General features: G+C 39.9%; 1 protein-coding gene across 1 annotated transcript in view; it reads left to right on the top strand.

Moving 5' to 3' along the window:
- Positions 1-20,579, top strand: part of CLCN5 (Cl-/H+ antiporter 5) — a 165,574-nt gene that overhangs the window by 127,219 nt on the left and 17,776 nt on the right. Inside the window, exons 5-11 of the mRNA XM_089904547.1 lie at positions 5,160-5,311; positions 7,923-8,022; positions 11,410-11,597; positions 14,299-14,421; positions 15,691-15,897; positions 18,735-18,815; positions 19,046-19,588. Coding sequence (XP_089760673.1) covers positions 5,160-5,311; positions 7,923-8,022; positions 11,410-11,597; positions 14,299-14,421; positions 15,691-15,897; positions 18,735-18,815; positions 19,046-19,588 — 1,394 coding nt within the window. The remainder of the gene's footprint in view (positions 1-5,159; positions 5,312-7,922; positions 8,023-11,409; positions 11,598-14,298; positions 14,422-15,690; positions 15,898-18,734; positions 18,816-19,045; positions 19,589-20,579) is intronic.

Here is a 20,579-nt window from a genome sequence, read left to right as displayed (position 1 = left end):
CTTTTTTTTTTAAATTGAAGTATAGTTGATTTACAATGTTGTGTTAGTTTCTAGTGTACAGCAAAGTGATTCATATATATTTTGGGGGGGATGGGAGAGAATTTTACTACATTCACCAAGTTAAAGGACAAGAACATACTGTAAACACAACTTAAAACAATTTAGAATCATAAGCAAAAAGTGAGGTAGACTGACTACTAAAATTCACCAAATTTTGGTTAAGAAAATTTTACAATAATGAAGTAACACAGGTGCCTCCTTTTCTAAAAAATCACAAAAAGCAATTGCATAAATTACAGCCAAAAAATTGAATACAACAACTCTCATTGTAATTTTAGTGTGTGTGTGTGTGTGTGTGTGTGTGTGTGTGTATTCCTTTTCAGATTCTTTTCCCTTATAGGTTATTACAAAATATTGAGTATAGTTCCCTGTGCTACACAGTAAGTCCATGTTGGTTATCTATTTTATATATAGTAATGTGTATCTGCTAATCCCAAACTCCTAATTTATCCCCCTCTCCTTCCCCTTTAGCAACCATAAGTTTGTTTTCTATGTCTGTGAGTCTGTTTTAATTTTGTAAATAAATTCATTTGTATCATTTTTTAGATTCCACATATAAGTGATATCATATGCTATTTGTCTTTCTCTGAGTTACTTCACTTAGTCTGATAATCTCTAGGTCCACCCACGTTGCTACAAATCCAGTGCCTCATTTCTTAATCTGAATTGTAATTAAATCTCATTTTAGTATGAGGACTGTGTCATGGCTATCAGCCCTCTAGATTTCAAAAGAGGTAAATTTACATGGAATAAAAAAGTTCCTCCCCTAGAAGCACTGATGGAGTATTTGAAAAACACATGAACTTTCATCAAAAGTTATTGACATGGTACTGGTTATGCAATCCAATCACTGTACATTGAAGAACTACATACTTTTTAAGTACCAAAAAGATAGTATCTTAAAGTATAAAATAATCTAAAAAGATAATGTAAATCTTATTAAAGTAAGTTAATTCTGTAGTGGGCTTCAGATACTATAGGCAGAATCCTATTGAGTAAAGAATAACTTTGAAGGAGGCTTGTGAGGTTGGCCCTGTCATCCTCTCTAAGTAAGATACACATACTTTTCTAAAAGTGTAATTGTATAAGACAGTCACACTTGGGCCATAGGCTTTGCTTTTTAAGCTTTTTAGTTCTTTGCCACAATACTTTCCATTGCCACTTCATTTTACTTCTCATTAGTGCTAGGTTAGTTCATCAAGAGACTGAGATATCATCATAGTGATGGACGGACCAAAAGCATACAGGTTCCATGAAGCGCCTCACATTTCCTAAGGTTTTGTTGTACTGACATTTCAGGATGCATTGGGCCTTAAGAACTGATGAGAGTAATGACAACATTTGAAAACCCTACATTCAGGTCTGATTATTGGAGCACACTGACTAGATTAATGTTCAACAGCGGCTGTCCTGTGGATTCACGTAAGGAGTTCGGAGATGGCAGTTTTTTTCTTTTCTTTTTTCCAGTTCTATTGAGAAATAATTGACATACATCACTGTATAAGTTTAAGGCATACAGCAGGATGCTTTGATTTACATATATTGTGAAATGATTACCACAGTAGGTTCAGCTAACATCCATCTTCTCATATAGATACAATAAAAGGAAAAGAAAGAAAAGAAAAAAGGAAAAAGTTTTCTCCTTGTGATGAGAACTCTTAGGATTTACTCTCTTAACAACTTTCCTATATATCATACAGCAGTGGTAGGTATAGTGAGAGATGGCAATTTCATTCTTCTTTACTGGACTAGCCTTACTGCACAGTTTATTAAAACCTGCTTAAAAATAGCCTTTGGAATAAGACAAGAGAAGGGAAAGCCTTTGAAACAATGCAACTGTAGTAGGGAATTAATTTTCATGGCTGAAATAGCTACTTTTACTCAGGTTGGATTAATGAGATCAGACTTGATGTTGCTTTCTAGGTAGAGCACTACCACTAGCACGCCTCATTTTCTCGACTGCTTTCTGAGTTTTCAAAGTTACTAGGTGGTATTAAAGAACTGACTTTGTATAGTAAGTTCATATGTGGTTCAGTTTTTCATAATTTTCTCTATGATGTGTGCAGAGAAAGACATAAAACATGTGTGTACAGTTTAAAGAATAATTATAATGTGAATACTCAGGTAACCCCTGCCCGGATTAAGAAAAATTGCCAGCCTTCCAGAAGCCCCACCCTCACCATGTGCTCCATCCAGATGGCGACCCCCTCTCTCCTCTGGTTTTACTTCTGGCTTTATTGTCTTTACTTCTGTCATTTTCTTGCTTCTCTTTGGAATGTAGTCACTTACATTTGTGTCCTAAAATGATATAATTTAGGTTTGGCTGACTTTGAACTTACATGAATAGAATCATATTATGTGCTCTCTTGTGTCCAGCATCTGTCACTCATTTCACTTATTTAGCTTGTTACATTTGTGAGATTTTATCTGTGTTATTGGTATCCAGTGCCCTTTTTTAAAAAGCCTTTCTATATTTGCCTGTCTCCCCTGCCTCGTTTTTTTTTTTTTTTAAACTTAGGGTCCCTGTAACTCTAAATGCTTTCTGATATTTCTACTTTGCCTTCATAGATTTCCTGCTAAATGAGGTCTGAAAACTAAAACTTCTGGATCCCAGTTTTCTGAACTGACCTGACTGCCCCAAGTTTGATGACATTTGTTTAGATGAGACTACATCTTTAAGGCTTCTGTGCTCGGTTAAAAATCTTCCTTTCTCCAAGGCTGGTCCAAGGGTCTGGTCACGTGATTCCAACGGTGACATCACATTCTGACCGCCAGGGAACACTGGTGGTTCTTTAGGTGGCGTTTGTTCCTGTGAAAGGCAGAGAATGCAGCAAGTGCCCTTCTAAAGCAGTTCAGACAGGGGCTCCTTCTGTAAAAGCTCCTCAACCTAAATGAGCAAATGCGGGCTGCCAAGGTTATTTCTTCCTTGAGGCAGAAAAAAAGAAAGCTGTGATTGAAGGTAAGCAGACTTGAGCCTGGCCAAGGACCGAAGCGTGACCCCAGGGAGAAGGGGATCTGGAGAATCACAAGCAGTCTGTTGTCGGATTCTAATCACTGCCTGCTCTTTTAGAGCTGCCTGACAATTTGCATTTATAATAGGAGACTATCTACAAAGAAGGATGATGCAGTGCTCATGTTACCTAGTGATGTAATAGGATTTTTTCTTTCCTGTTAGGAAGCTTGTTGCAGATCTTCATTTTGTCTTAATATTCTTCCAGCTGGGGGCCTCATTTGATATACAGTGTAACGTTAGGTAACTATTGGGTGCTTTTAAAAATCAGTTTCACAAAATCCTTTGAAAATTTCTCCTGAAAGGAGCACACTTAAACCAGACCAAATTCAATTGAAGCATTAACCTGCTTTAAAAAGTCAGTTTCTGGTTGGTTGGTGTCCTGTGTTCATGTCAGCATTTGTCTTGAGAATTGAAACAGCTTGGTTCCCCCCTGCCCCACATACTTTAGTCTCTTTCTGCCCTCATTTCCCGGTTGGCTGTTTCCCTCCAAGCTCTCAAACAACGCACCAGCATTAATCTTTATCAGTATGCCACTGACATGATAGGAAATGCTGGGCTGGTGATTAAGCAGCCAACCATTTTATGGCCAGGTATGCTTGAAGATATGGAAAGGACTTTGGTTAGGGGTTTTAAGATTAACTTGTTCATCTCCTCCACTCCACCCTCACCCCACCCCCACCCTTATTATGATTTGGATTCTGCAGAGCTTTTCCTTTCATGTGTGTGTGTTGCTTGTGAAAGGTACGCTGAACTAGGTATTCAGGAGACTTAGACTTTGTAAACCAGGTGCAACTTGGGTGTTAATTCAAACTTATCCTTTGAGGGTGCTCAAGTTGTCTATTAGGAGTTTAGAGTGAAGGTGGGGGTGTGGATGGGGGAAGAGGGGGTCAGCTCAGGCCCACTTTGGCCTTCTTCACAGAGGGATTCATCACCAAACAGTCTCGATAGAACTTTGTCCCTGCCAAGGTTGATGCTGCAAATGTGAGCTGTGGCTGGTTGAGTTCATTGATGGCATTACTCTGCATTTTTCCTCATTGTGCATTTGCATGCATTCCTGAATACGGTTTTACATTTTGTGTTTAATAGTGAAATCTTGTTTCACCAGAGGATTGTGGAAATATTTTGAAGAAGTTTGTTAAGCAATACTAAGGAACCTTGTGTAAGTGCAACTTCTGAGTTTGAACACTCCTCCCTCATCCCAACTGTTCATCAAACAAACTTGGGTTCAGCTGATATTTATTGGCTCGTAGCCATGTGCTAGACACTGGAGAAGGCAATGGTAAATCAGATAATAGGGCTACCCTCAAAGAGCTTATAGTCTAGAAAAGAAGATAAAGCATTTGCTTAAGTAATTGTAGCAGAAGTGCTAAAAACGAAGCAGGTGAAGGACTGTGATTGTTGGCCAAAAGGATATGTTTCTTCCAGTTGAAGGATCAGGGAGGAACATGTCATCTCTGAGCCATGCACTTTTTTTAAAATCTCTACTTGGAAATCTTAGACTGTCCTGGTATACTCAGTAAAAGTTTCCACAAACCCATGGCATCAGGAATCAAAGTCTTATATTATGGAAGGGAAATATGTACATTCCAGGCAGCTTAACTCTAAAAGAGACCTACATGCTTTCTTTGGAGTCCCCACTCAGGCAAAAGCCACCTCTGAGGATGGAATTACTGCCTTATAAATGTAAAATGGTTTCTGACTTGATTTGTCTGCAAAGACCTTTGACCCTTTTGTCTTCATCCTAGAACAGAAACTGAAATACCTAAGCTGCTCCAAGCTCCTGTTTTTTTGTTTCACAAATCCTTTCCCACTGAACTTCAACCCCTGTCAATTCTCCCTTTGTACTGTGGCTCTCATACGTCCCTTTCCATTCACACTGCCTCGAGATGCTCATCGTTCTGTGCCTAAGCCACAGGAACTTCTGAATGTGATGGATGTTCCGACCAGGTGATTATTCTGCTTTATCAGCACACCCTAACAGTAGTCATCTGATAGTTTAAGGGCTCACCTCTTGGTGCTCATAAAAGAGATATTAAAAATGTCCAGAGTGTCTGAAGTACTAATGTCTGTTTTCTGTTCAATCCAGAGGACAAGTCATACAATGGTGGAGGAATAGGTTCTTCAAATAGGATGATGGACTTCTTGGAGGAGCCAATCCCTGGTGTGGGGACCTATGATGATTTCAATACAATTGATTGGGTGAGAGAGAAGTCTCGAGACCGGGATAGGCACCGAGAGGTAAGACAAAAGATGCTTTGTGAGTGAGTGTTAGGAAACTTCAGGAGAAGAAGTTGAAGATATAGATTCTTTATATGTATTCTTTCCCTCAACACTGGATGTGGCTGAATCTGTTTTCTGTTGGACATGTAGGGTTTTATTTTTAATATATTTTTATTTTTAAGGTATCTTGTATATGATTTTGAAAAGAATTTATATTTAATGATGATTTATCTCCCGATAGTAAGTGGTTGAAAAGGATCCTTGGGTATAAATGCCTGTGCAGAGAGGTGAAAACAAAGTTGGTGGGAGGAACCAAATTAAATTTCAAAGATCTTCCTTCCCCATCTCATCTCTCTTTTATGGTTTTCCCTTGAAGCAGGATTTTTACACCTAAGAAAAGTAAATGGGCTCTTTTTAAAGGAATAAAAGAAAAAAAATCTCAGAGCTGTAGTGTTTACTGAAGCTTACAGGGTAAACCCGTGATTATAGCTCTTGTACAACCATAAAACCAAAGCAAATTTATGCATTCAACTCACACGAAACCACAAGACCAATCAAATTCAAATCAACGACATTAATATGATAGGTGATAGATGGTACTTATAGCTATGGCCCAGTTTGTTTTGAATATGACAAGAGTGTCTCCCTACTTTTCTCTTTTCAAAGTACTGTGAAAACTTTTCAGAGCAGTCCGCCAAGGTCATTTGCCTTTAACTTATTGCTCTGTATCATTTAAATCAGGGAATCACAATTTCTAGTTTGTGTCAGGAGCACATAGAGAGCTTATTCAAAAGGTAGGGCCCCAGCCCCAGTCATCCTGATTCAGTAGGGAACATTTCTTCAGCCAACAGTAAGTATGATTATTTTTTCTTCCTTACTATTTCTGCTTTGATTCCAAATTTAAAATTCGATTTTTAAGTTGACTCCATTCTCTCCTAAATTCATGATTTCCTCCTCTTAGACCTGAGTGAATCTCCTGAGCAGTCAGGTTCAGATCACTTTTCATTCCTTTCCGAGCTCCTGACTGGCTTTCTCAAGACCACCTAAACCCAGGAGTCAGGTTGTCCCAGGTACAGGTTTTGAGAAATTTCTTTGTAGTCCTTGGATTTGTCATAATCCCATAGAGTTTTCTTCTCCTAACTCAAAAAGGTGATCTCTATAAAACATTCGTTTTTTTTTTATAAGATTCCTGCTATTTGGGAACATACACACATATGCTTTCTGTTATATCAATTCATCAGGCAGCCTTTAAAATATAGAATCTTACGGCTTTAGAATTTTTGCTATCTGTATTCAGAGTTCAGTTTGTCACCATTTGCTTATTCAACATGTTACTCAGATTGTGAAAGCCACCTGTGATATGACAAGGGCACATTTCCCGTTATATCAAAATGGTTGCATCTGAGGCACCTTATATCAGCTAATAATAATTTAAAATCAATTAAAATGTGTTTATCAAATGTTCAAAGGTGACCTTTTTTTAGCATTAACTGTTCATCATCTGAATGGAAACAATGTCATAGGGAAAAGTATCACCTCATCTACTTTCAGCACTTAAATTGGAAACTTAAAGTCATAAGTCAAAATGAAATTTTAAACTGCTTTTAAAATTTTATAATAATTTATTACTTGTGATGTTACTGCAGATCAAGATAGGGTAGCTAACTTACACTTTCAAAGATAAGAAATAGAGGTACAGGGCTTCCCTGGTGGCGCAGTGGTTGAGAGTCCACCTGCCAATGCAGGGGACATGGGTTCGAGCCCCAGTCCGGGAAGATCCCACATGCCGCGGAGCAGCTGGGCCCATGAGCCTGCGCGTCCGGAGCCCATGGCCGCTGATCCTGCGCGTCCGGAGCCTGTGCTCCGCAACGGGAAAGGCCACAACAGTGAGAGGCCCACGTACCGCCAAAAAAAAAAAAAAAAAAAAAGAAACAGGTACAGAGAAGGGGGAAGTACTAATGACAAAGCTGTTAGAATGCTTGGTTTTGAAGTGTGGGCACTGAAGGGTTAAATTAACAAGGCTAGGACCTAAAAGGTAAAAGTTTCTGCACCTCTTGAAAGCTGCAGATCTTCCCAGCAGGTTTTTGAAAATGAAAGAGATCATCCCTGATATCATTTAGCATCTGTGATCACTGTACAGTAAGAGGTTTGTGGTATCACGTCTTGGAATTTGCCTGACCTGAAGCACAGCCCCAGGTAGAAAACCACAAATTGTACTTTTAACCCCTCAGATAAGCCCGTGTTCGTTTATTCTTTGAAAAACAATCAAACTATTTGCTGTGAGTCAAGAGACCATCTTTGGACTATCTGATGTCCAGGCTAGAAAGAGACCGCTGCAATAAGCAAAACAGATTGATGTTATAAGAATTTAGCAGCTAATAGGGAAGTCCTGAATAAGGTACTTGCAGACATTGCAATACTGGAGATGAAGGTGGGTTCAGTAAGACAGGGTTCAATAAAGCTCAAAGTTCGCGGTGGCGTTGGTTCAGCCAAAGATTTGAGAAGTAACTCTAAATTGGACTCTATTCCCAATGAATAGGTTTGTCTTTGTGTTTCTTTATCGCACAGTTTGAGGTAAAAAAGCAAGAGTGTGTGTAGAATGTATCAATGTTTTCTCATTTCTCCCTAGATTACCAATAAAAGCAAGGAGTCAACATGGGCCTTAATTCACAGTGTGAGCGATGCTTTTTCTGGCTGGTTGTTGATGCTACTTATTGGGCTTTTATCAGGTATGGTAAACCATGTGAGCTTTCTAAACAAATCTCCTAAAATTGTGGTGTGCCCCTCTCCCAAGTCATGAACTGAATTGAATACTGTGCTTTACTGTTTTCCTACATGAACGGAATTGTTCGTGGACCTTTGGGAAGCTTGATGTCCCCGTCTATAAAGAGGTAGTAATACCTCATCTCCTTCCTTAAATAAATGAGGCTAAATGAGGAAATGCATTTAAGTGCATTTGTATGCTATAAAATATTGTATCCATTTAAAGGTGCTGTTAGTACTGCCTTTTGGTGCTTGTCTTGAGGAAGAACCTTTCTATTAGAGACAGGGTTTTTTTTTTGGTTTTTGTTTTTGTTTTTTTGCCATGCCGCGTGGCTTGCAGGATCTTGATCCCCGACCAGGGATTGAACCCGTGCCCTAGCAGTGAAAGCGCTGAGTCCTAACCACTGGACAGCCAGGGAATTCCCCCCCCCTTTTTTTTTTTAACATATTAGTAAGCATGGGGTTTAGGAAAGAACATGTAGAAGAGGACTTCCTGAGAGATTTTTGTAGCTATTTCTTAAATATCTACTCTCTCATTTGGGAGTAAAGAAAAGCATGTAAGATATGGCTCATACCCTTAGGGGGCCTAAATTCTTACTCTTTCATGGTGGCCGAGGACTGGGATGGTACCACCTTTTCCTATATTCTCCATCAACCTCCTAAGCCACTCCAAATAATATATAATCTTAAACACGAATAGCACACTTGCTATGCAATACAGCTTTAAAGCAGGTTCCCAAGCAGGCTTCCCCTCCCATGGGGAAAGCAGAAAGCCAAGAATACCAGGCAGAGATGCTGAGACTTATATCCTTGTGGCCTTAGAAGATGGGCCTAGGAAGATTTAGAATATTGAGCTAAAATAAAAGGTGGGAAATTGGATGGCGGTTGGGATGGAATGGTAGTTAATAGCACAGGCTCTAGTTTATGGCTACCTGGATTTGAATCCCAGCCCCACCGCTTGCTAGTTTTGTGACTTCAGGCAAGTTTCTTAACCCTTGGAAGTTTTAGTTTACTGACTTGTAAAATGGGGATAAGAGTACCTATATTACAAGTTTGTTGCGAGAATTGAATGAAATACAGCGATAAAGCACTCAACACAGTGCCCAGTTGTTCACAATGCTGCTGTTACCTAGAGATAATTCATGAGCCATGGAGTATAAAATGATCGCAGCAAATGAGAAATGGTTCATCCATAGCAGAGTTTTCAAAGATTATCTGGGCCAGGGGTCAGCAAGCCTTTTCTGTAAAGGGCCAGATAGTAAATATTTTAGGATTTGTGGGCCAAATTGTCTGTATAGCAAGAATGTAGCCATAGAAAGTAGGAAAATAAACGAGCTGGACTGTGACCAAGAAAAACTCTATTTAAAAACACAGAGGCAGATTTGACCCTCGGGCCATAGTTTGCCAACCCATGGTCTAGGGTGTTAATGCTGTCCCTTTTCTGGCTCGCACAGAAGAGAGACGTGGTCTGGACAATTTAGAGCTGGCTTATAATAGATTGAGTGGTCTGTAATGTCGAGTATTGCACAGAAGCTGACAAGAAGGAAGGGGGCTGAGAAAAGGTTATGTAGTTTAGCAGTTAGGAGGATACCAGTGACCTTGAAAAAGCATCTCAGATAAATATTAGGAGCCAGATTTCTTTTTTTTTTTTCTTGGCTGTGCTACGCGGCTTACAGAATCTTAGTTCCCCTACCAGGGATCGAACCCAGGCCCCTGCAGTGAAAGCGCCAAGTCCTAACCACTGGATCACCAGGGAGTACCCAGGAACCAGATTTCAAGGGAAGGCAACCATTGTAGAAGTTTTGGGGATACTGGGTAGTCACTGGAAGGAGAGAAAGGACAGAAGCTTGAAATGGTAGCATAGACAAGGGGAAGCATTTCATTCTTTAGGGTAGGGGAAACCTGCTAATATTTGTAACCAGAGAGGAAAGAGCCAATTGGGAAAAGAAGGAGAAGGAGATGTAGACGGGAAGATAGGATGGAGGGTACCAGTGTTAGGTAGAATAAGACATGCACACGTGAAACAACCAGAGAATTAGCCAAACCCTTTAACATCGTGTTAGTTTTCTGAATCCAGGCAGTAAGTGCAATACGAGTTAGAAGGAAGAGACAGCAGGAACTGGAGTGGCCAAGAGTAGGTGTCAAATAATTTGTTAGATTTGACTAGGTTATTCAAATATGTAAATAACTAAGAGAGTGTGTTAACACTTTTAGCACCTACCAAAACATACACGTGACATGGCCTGTTGGAACGGAGGCGTAATATCCTCAACTTTTTAATGTATGTCTTGTCACTAGGTGGTCAGTGAATATTTTTCTTTCCCTCATACACACAGGGTATTTTGTTTTTAAGCATTGGAGAGCAACAATAGAAGCAGTGTGTCAGAATGCAGGAACAGTCTGGGAATTCAGGGGCTGTGAATTTTATGATGTCTTTGCTATTTCCCTAAAGCACGATTCTAGACCATTTAATTTCTTTATGCCAGCGTTTCTTCATCTGGACAGCAGAAATGATGAGAAGGGCAGAATTGAAAGTACTATAACTATCTTAACCCTATCAGTCTATTAGCCGCAGTGCATTAGTCCCCATTCATTTTCTCATAATTTTCTTTGAGGAACGTTCTGTATAAAATATTATTTGCTCCTTGTCACTAAGAAAACTTCAGAATGTTCACATCCTAGGCTCAGGAGGCTTCAGCCTACCTACAGCTTCATCTAATCTTCCATGTACATCACAGTTTGTGCTTTTATAACTTCAGTTCCCTTAGCCTAGAATGCCTTCCTGCCACCACTCAAATTCCCTCGCTGCTGGAGCCAAATCGGCATGGAGACTGAGCCCTTTTCCTCATAGTGTTCAACTGCCCTTGGCAAGCCATCTCAAATAAATATCATATAATATTCTTCAACATGGGCAATTCACATTTTCTCAGTTTTATGTATAAAGTGAGAATAAAATAAACTTTAAGAAACTTGACCGTCTTTATGGATCAGTATTCATCAACTCTAAGTCAAAGCAGAGTCTTTGCCAGGGGAAGCAGCTAAAAGTCAAATCCACTCGCCCCTTGCTCCCACCCCACCACTTTGCTCTCCTCTAAGTTTCCCATATACAATAAAGATCCTGCACACACAGTGTTTAATGCGGACAATGTTGTTGTTGTTATTTTTTCCCCTCTTGAACAGGCATTTAATAACAGGTAAAATCCATTAGAGATAAAAGGTGAAAAGCAAGCAGACAGACAATCAGAAGGAGGTTGCAGATGGAATGAGAAAGTATATACTTGTCCATTATTTTGATTCCTTTTCCCTTATTTTCTCTGACAACTGTGGCCTTTCCTTCCCTCCCCTCAAATCAGGTTCCCTAGCTGGCTTGATAGACATCTCTGCTCACTGGATGACAGACTTAAAAGAAGGTATATGCACAGGGGGAATCTGGTTTAACCATGAACACTGTTGCTGGAACTCCCAGCACGTCACCTTTGAAGACAGAGACAAATGCCCAGAGTGGAATAGCTGGTCCCAGCTTATCATCAGCACGAATGAGGTAACACGTAGTGAAGATTTCTGAACCACTGATTTAATTATTCTTACATTTACTTCATTTCTTATACTGTCCCTGTGGCAAATGTGGAAGCTTCCTTTATTTTCCTTTTCATGAAAAGGGGAACCAGTGCCAGCTGCCTTTCTCTGTGGTTTAAGTGCAGTCCTATTTCTATCTCTTCTGACATGTGGAGTGTTTTGATGCTTACACAACAACTTAAAATGTTTTGCTTGTTTTAAACAAGCCTGATGTTTCTTCTTAGTTGTTAGTACACCGTGTGACTGAATCTTTCTCTAGCTATTTCCGTAGAAATGTCAGAGTCAGCCAACAGGTAAGCTATAATTTCTAACAAAGGATGGAATGGGTTAAAAATGTGTTCAAGCGATTTTTCCCTGAGCGTTGCATTAGAACATTAAAAAAATTATGATACATTCCATAGCAAAATAACAGAAACCCAGGAATAAAATTGCCCATACATTTTGAGATTAAATTAAAATGTTCATCTGTCATTGTCTTTTAGCATATCTTTTTGGATGTAAAAGTAATTTTGTTTTTTGGTTCCTTACCTTTCTCTTACCATTTGGTTTGTATGTTAGATCTCTCCTACTAAACACGAAAGCACACAAAACAACTCTCAACTCCCAATTCCACTCTGGCTTCCACCAACTAAAACAGGTACTATCTCAGCTCACTCCTCATCTACTCTGTTGGTAAAGTGAGGGGGACAAGACTAGGATGTTTGTTTGTACTTTTAAAATTTATTTTCGTACCTACTTTGGTCCACAAACAATTTGAAATGGCACACACCCCCACAGATTCAGTGAAGGTAAGAGAAGGATAAGAAAATAATAAAGTCAGAAATAAGAGTGTTTATGTACATATATCTGACTGTGCATATTGGCTTGGCTTAGCTACATACTGTATGTGTGAGAGGGTTTAAGTCTGTGCTTCTCAGACTGGGGTTAGGTCAGCGTACCAGAGGGTATGTGAAACCTCAGGATACATGCTATGTGCTTTCCCAGAATATCAGTTTTTCCTGATCAGTATTTGGAAGAAAATTTTTTTCAAAAATTAAATGTAAACAATCATTAAAAAGGAATGCAAAAGTCCTATGTTTAAGATAAAACAGAATATCTATTTCAGCTCTGCTCTGGGTACCCCACCCCCTATCCTCTCTCCTAGATTAGGAGTATGTACTTGGGTTGAAAAGTTTGAGAAGCTCCGGATTTAGGGTGAGTCTCTGTGTGTGTGTGTGTGTGTGTGTGTGTGTGTGTGTAGTTCTCCACAGTTTTAGCACATGTGTAGATTTGTGTAGCCACCACCACAATCAAGATGTAGAACTACTGTTCCATCACAACAAGGCTCCCCCATGCTACTCCTTGAGAGCTGTGTGCATGTGTTTAAGTGTTCCAACCATAGCTTTCAAACTGGAGCCGGAGATTTGCACAAGTGACAACTTTCTCTGGGCCTCCTTTTAATGAATGAAATTCTTGCCTGGGAAAAGAGTCTTCTAGGTTTTAAGAAGAGTTCTCCTGCCAAGAACTTGACCTCCTGGTCTCTGCCTCTAGTCAGTTTCAGCTACTTCCCCTTTCCCTCCCTTTTCCTCTTTGTCTCCTACTTCTAGAGTATTCTTCCTCCCTAGCTACATTCTAAAGGCCAAGAGAGCAATTATTTGTTCCTCTGAGGGACTAAAATAATGGGAAACCTGTGTCAAAATTATAACTCAGAAAAAACCTGAGCATTTTGGTTCTCCTTGTCTAGGTCAATGAATTATTTTGATAGTGTTTTAGGTTTTAAAAAGTCGAAAGTCCCTTGAGTTTTGTGTTTCATGTAATTTGAGTGAGTTTCAACTTCAAATGTTTCTATGAGCAAGCATCATCTGGTAGTGTTCAAAATATCTTTTTTTGTAAGGCATAGCTATTTTGCGAGCCCTTTAATGTTGGTGAATGCTTGCTAGTGGTCAAAATTAGATTTCTGGCAGATTTCATTATAATAGGGGGATAGTCTCATAAGTATATTCTCTCCATTTTTAAAAATAGCTGTTGCTGTTTTATTCTTTGGGATATCTTGCATCTCACTGGTTTTGTTTGATGGTCAGAGCCCAAAACTTTCTACTGCATTTTCTTGTTGCCACTCAGCAACTACACCTTTGCTACGACAGTGGCAAAATTCTCTCAAAGATGTGGTGGTCTCTACAGAATGTCATTGCTTATTTTAAGAAAAACACCAAAGAATTTTAGATACTCTAACCTATGAGAATTTGACACCAAGGTAGGTAGTAGGCAAGGATGAATTTAATGGAACTCTGGAGCCAGTCTTCACTTCAAATGTGTAGTCAAGGTTCAGCCATTCCAATAAAGGGGCTGTTAAGACTCTTAATGAAATTGACATAGTATCATATATATTTGACTACAAAATCTATCAAAGCACTCATATAGAAAGTGAATTTGCTTCTTCGTTCTTGTCCATCCTTAGAAGGCATTGTCAGTGTCCTCTGGGTGTAACAAAGCCTCTCATTTTCAGTAGCAAGTGGGCTGACAGTTGCTTTGCTGACAGTCTGGGAAGGAACATCTTGAGCAATTTAATATTGTTTTTTTTTTTCTTTCTGACCTCCTCTCCTGAAAACCCATTCCTCAGAAGAGATGCATGCCTCACTGAGGCTGTCTGGGCTAAAACAAGCGTCTTTCTTTTTCCCCTGTTCCAGGGAGCCTTTGCTTACATAGTCAATTACTTCATGTATGTCCTCTGGGCTCTCCTATTTGCCTTCCTTGCCGTATCTCTTGTCAAGGTGTTCGCACCGTACGCCTGTGGCTCCGGAATCCCTGAGGTGAGTCTCTAAAATGGTTTATAAATGGTAACAATAATGAATCCTTTTTAGTTAAAACGATTTAATATGTATTCCAGCATATACCACAGTTGAATATCAAGCAGGATCAGATCACGAGGCAATCTAGGGCCTCTCTAGATCTTCCGTTAAGTCTCCTCCCAGGCTGGGCTACCTGGACATTAAAGGGAGTTGAGGGACTTCCTGGTGGGGCAGTGGTTAAAAATCCGCCTGCCAATGCAGGGGACACGGGTTTGATCCCTGGTCCAGGAAGATCCCACATGCCACGGAGCAACTAAGCCCGTGTGCCACAACTACTGAGCCTGCGCTCTAGAGCCTGAGAGCCACAACTACCGAAGCCCGCGCGCCTAGAGCCCATGCTCCGCAACAAGAGAAGCCACTACAATGAGAAGCCTGTGCACCGCAACAAAGAGTAGCCCCTGCTCGCCGCAGCTAGAGAAAGCCTGTGCACCGCAACAAAGAGTAGCCCCTGCTCGCCGCAACTAGAGAAAGCCTGAGCACAGCAACAAAGACCCTACACAGCCATAAATAAAAAAATTAAAAAAAAAAATAAATATTTTTAAAATAAATAAATAAAGGGAGTTGATTCCTAGCCTCCTCCGGGTTCCTGGTGAACCAGGCCCCTGAAGACCTCCCCGACTCCCTAACCAAGAAGCTCCTAGGGTAGATCCCAGGCTTCTGGTCTGAAAAAATAGTGGTATTGTCAACTTTGTTAGAGCAGAAGAAATAAAACCGTTTTGCTACATTTCCTGCAATATGATTTGGGCTAGAAGGAGGGTGACTAAAACCCTATTTCTAAGTACTTTTGGTTTAGATTGCTTGACAGTGACTGAAACCACAGAGATTTTAGGTTACCTGGATGACCTTGCCCCCTCTCTGTTTCCTGACCAAGTCATTGTTACAGATTCCTTGGTAGAGAGTCAGGGCTATACTAGCGTGTAAGGATTAAGTAAGGGAAACACCCTCCCTCTGCCGCCCCTTCTCCATACAATGCACTCTCATACTTACAATACTACCTTGCCCAGCTATCACATGGCCAAAAAGAAAAAAAGGAACATGAAAGTTTAAAGAACATTTCTCACTTTCTTGGGCTGCTGGGCTCCCTCCCAAACTGGGATCACTGTGGGTCAAGCATTTATATATCAGTTGTTTTCAAAAGGTGCAGTTTCTATAACGAGGACCAGATTTATAGCTTCTTAGCCTTGTTTCCTTACTTAGTCTGTATTCAATCTCTCTGTGTTTGACCTGCAGATAAAAACTATCTTGAGTGGTTTCATTATTAGGGGCTATTTGGGTAAGTGGACCCTGATTATCAAAACCATAACACTGGTGCTGGCAGTGTCATCTGGCCTGAGCTTGGGCAAAGAGGGCCCCCTAGTGCACGTGGCTTGCTGCTGTGGGAACATCCTGTGCCACTGCTTCAACAAATACAGGAAGAATGAAGCCAAACGCAGAGAGGTAATAACAAACGGCCTTAATAGTCTCTTTTTTGGTGAGAGCATAAATGGTACAACCTTAGGGATGAGAGTTGGGAGATTCTACCAGTGTTAATGCAAATGCCCTTTGACCCAGAAGTTCCACTTCTAGAAATGTATCCTACAGACATCCTACCATGTGTGCACAAAGATGTATAGGGATGGACAGTGAAGCATCTGTCAACATCGTGAAAAACTGAAGCAATCAAAATGTCCATCAATGGGGGACTGATTAAATAAACAATATTCTGTCCATACTCTAGAATACTGTGCAACTGTTAAAAAGAATGAGATAATGCTATGTATACTCACATGGAATGATGGCTATAAAATACCATTAAACTTTTAGAAGCCAATCTCAGAATAATGTGTATAGTAAAAATCAGTTAATGTTTTTGAAAAGTATGTATATATGCACCTAGAAAGAAAATGACTGGAAAGTGGTTTCACCCCAAACTGTTAAAAAATGTCTACCTCTGGTGAGGGGGAAAGTGAGGGAGAAGTAAGGACGTCAACTTTTTATTATGTATAGTTCTATACAAGCATGTGCTATTTCTATTACAAAATAAGTACAAAACTAATGGAAGATTATTTTAAAAGAAAGTTTTTTATCCCTGTGAAAGAATATAAAATTCAGCATGTGTTTAAGATGCCAGCTTTTCCATCTTTTATTTCTACCTAACAGGACGCTGCATTGGTTTCTCTCTGTATTGGATCTCTCTCTCCCTTGTCTTCTGGCTCAACCCCGCTAAATTAACCCTGCTGCAGCATCTCTATAGTTGTTCTCGTGTTTATACAGTTGTTAATGTATGTCATTTTGAGGAGGAAGAACATTTTTTTAAAAGTTCCAAGTCATTGGTTACTTTTGTCCTGCTATAATTAAGGATTTAAGAAAATGGTTCTTGCTCTATTTTCCTTGAATTACAAAGAAATCACATATGGAATGGGTCGAGACCAAGGTCATTTCATTGGAAAGGATTTTTCACAAAATTGGAACCTAATTATTTGTTCTGAAAACAAAACAAAACAAAACAAAATTCACCGTAACACTCGGAAGGAAACTCAAACATGTTGAAATTTCAAATATGGAATACATTTTGATAGTTCAAGGGGGAATGTTCCTGGCAGGAGAGGTAGGCTAGCAGGAGAGAGAGGGGGAAATCTGAGTAGGTTGTTTACCTATCTGTCAAATGTAGAGGGACATAAAGGCAGTATTAAATTAGTGAGGTTGTTAGACAGGAATAATGTATAACAGAAGCTAAAGACATGAAAAAAAAACCATTTTAACTGTCAAGAGTAAAGTGTTGATTGTTGCTGGTTTTGCATAGGTAGAGGTAACTTTGAAACTGTAGATTGCTGGTTACTTCCATTCCATAAAAATTGGCATTTTTGTTCAAATAGTTCTTTATAAAATAAGAGAGGAGTTTGATTTGGCTGGTTCTCTGTACAGATGTCATATATATTTCTAACTAAACTCATGAATATTTGAATGTCATTCACTTCCTATTGCTTATTCAGACTTCGCAGTTATTTTTTCCTGTTGTTCTCACCATCAGCAGTAACCCTTTTATGTCCCAGGGCCTTGTCAAAGTGGCCAGATGGTTGAGAGTAAAATAGAGATTTGAGACGGTAGGGTGTAGATAGACCCTACTCTACAACATAATATTAAGGCAAATAGGCCACTTCGATTCTTTCTTCTCCCTCATAATTCAACCTAAACAAAGTCACTGAAATCCCCTTTCTCAAGTTCCATGTTAAATGTCCTCTTCCTTCTCAGATGAAAGTCATTCTAGCCTTGAATTTCAAAGTCCTCCCCAGCTAGCACCAGAGATCACTCTTCCCCCCCCCACCCCCTTCATTTTCTTTGGCCATCCTGCACTCCCAGAGAAACCTGCCTATTTATTTTTGCCAAGAACCATTTTTTCTTCAAAAACTCTTAATTTTATTCAACTTCCTTTTAAAAATAGTTCCTCACTACCACAAATTATATACCACCCCACAGCAACCAGAATCCAATGAAAGGACTTTATCCTTCTATTAATTCTGGTGTGTTTGTCATGCACCTTTTACATACACATGCCAATGCCTATGACATACAAAGATGGTGCTCTCGAAATATCACTTGCTCTCTTTCCCCATCTCCTTGTCCCTTTTAATTTCTCTCTCACAGCTTCTTCCTCTTCCCCTCCCTCCTCACCCTTTTCCTTGCTACACCTAAACACATTTAGGTCTTCTCTTCCTTTCAAAATCTATCGCCAATTTTGCCTCTAGTCCCCCCCCACTTCTGTTTCCATAGGTCACTAGGCATGGAGTAGGACACATAGTACAGGAAACTCTAAATACTTATTGTCTGAATATTTTCAACTTCTGACTAGCTGTGAGCCAATCGTTACTTCAGTTTTGTATCATTAGAACCTTTAAAATCTCATTTTAAAAGCTTTCCTTTATAAAGAAAGTGCTATGTAAATACATCACTGGAAGTATTTCATTTAGGTGATAAATAGGTCTGCAGACTCAAAATCAGTTACGGAATTGGGAGTGTTGGGGATGGGGGCATAATTTGGGATCAAGTACATGCCTAAATTAATTATGAAGGAAGGCCCTCTACATGTACCAGCATGTGAACCACGTGTTCAAAATTCAGCATACAGTGTTTGCTCTCAAAGTAAATATACATTGAACTTCATTTTTGATAAACTGGATATGGAGCATATAAAATTGTTTTTTTATTTAGTAACCACTAACATTCCTTTTTAAAATGTGATTGAAGGTAGGAAAGTGGCCTTGATCTATTCACTAATTTTGGGTTTTGCATCATAGGTCTTGTCAGCTGCAGCTGCAGCCGGTGTATCTGTAGCCTTTGGGGCACCTATTGGCGGAGTATTATTCAGCCTGGAAGAGGTAATACTTTTATCTGTCTGTAGAGCCACGCACATGATTTTGTGCCAGGAATTCTGGCCATTGTCTGTGTACATTGCAGTCCCAAAGTGCTCTGCCCAACTCCAGTGCTTTGCCACGGGGCCGGAGATCTCCAGGCCATTTTCATCCTCAACTCTAATTCCTGCAGCACCAGTTTTCACCCCAGTTTATGCACGTTGACTGAGCTTACTTTCTCATTTTCTCTCTTATAGGTCAGCTACTACTTTCCCCTCAAAACACTGTGGCGTTCGTTTTTTGCTGCTTTAGTGGCAGCATTCACTCTGCGCTCCATCAATCCGTTTGGGAACAGCCGCCTGGTTCTATTTTATGTGGAGTTTCACACCCCATGGCATCTCTTTGAGCTCGTGCCCTTCATTCTGTTGGGCATATTTGGTGGTCTGTGGGGAGCTTTGTTTATCCGCACCAATATTGCCTGGTGTCGGAAGCGTAAGACCACCCAGTTGGGCAAGTATCCTGTCATAGAGGTACTCGTCATGACGGCCATCACTGCCATCCTGGCTTTCCCCAATGAGTACACCCGTATGAGCACAAGTGAGCTCATTTCTGAGCTGTTCAATGACTGTGGCCTTCTGGACTCCTCTAAGCTCTGTGATTATGAGAACCGTTTCAACACAAGCAAGGCGGGTGAGCTGCCCGACAGACCAGCTGGTGTGGGAGTCTACAGCGCAATGTGGCAGCTGGCCTTGACACTCATACTGAAAATTGTCATCACTATATTCACTTTTGGCATGAAGGTGAGGAGATTCTTTTGGTCCTTGGTGGAATTTGTGTGGCTGTAAGTTTGGAGGGCAAAGCCAAGATAGTGCACGATTCTCATAGTTCGTATGGCGCATCCAACTTCAAAGACCCAAATCCCTTTTTACCCCCATGTGTTCTCATAACTTCTTAGATGATTGTACCTCTATCTAAAACTGTGCAAGCCCAGTTTTAGGCCAAATGCAAACCTCAGTGATGAGATTTCGAGTAGAAACATTTTCTCCTCTTCTGTGGAAAACATATTTTGCCTCTCAAAAAGGATGCTGAGGTATTTATTCCAGTGCATTTTATATCAAAACAATATCTGACCAACACATTTTTGGTCCTTATAAAGTGGCTTTAGAGTTACGAATAAAGCAAGATAGTAGGTTGAACCAAAAGAAGTTGCCGACCATTTTGACCACTAAAATAGCAATTTCATATGGCTCAACCCAATAGGTAGCTAAATGTATTTTTTACAGTTATCAGTGTCCAATTATCAAGAACTTCACAGGTGATCCTAAATTAGTATTTAGATTATCAACAGCTGGTATTAGGCCAGCATCTTTTATTTTCAGTACCCATTATCATTTCCGTGTGTCAGAAGAAACCAGGAAGGAAAATTTGTAAAGTATTTTCCTCCTCTTCCTTGGTTTTCATTTGTTTGTTTCTTTTTTCAGCACTCAGCTACCAAGGTATTTCCTCTTCTCTAGGGAAATGGAGATTCAAACCAGAAAATAAGAGCCAGCAAGTCGGTTTAGGCAGTAGTGTAATCTCTGAATTGATATGCATCCTCCTCAACACCCTGGACAGATTTGCAGTGCTTCTTGAGTTACTTTTTACCTCGTGGCTTCATTCTTTCATCTAAAGTGAATTTGCAGACCATCAGACCCACCCTGATTCAAATATATTCCAGAATTGAATACAAGCTATTTTAAAATAATCTGCTGTTTGGATTATCTCTGTCATCATTTTCCCTCTCCTAGCACA

This window comes from Delphinapterus leucas, chromosome X, assembly GCF_059928025.1.
Source record: "Delphinapterus leucas isolate spDelLeu-1000000601 "Yukka" chromosome X, BTC_Dleu_Yukka2, whole genome shotgun sequence".
In the NCBI taxonomy this organism is placed as follows: Eukaryota; Metazoa; Chordata; class Mammalia; order Artiodactyla; family Monodontidae; genus Delphinapterus; species Delphinapterus leucas.
Note: the sequence above shows the minus strand (reverse complement) of the source record. Positions and strands in the feature narration are given on the sequence as shown.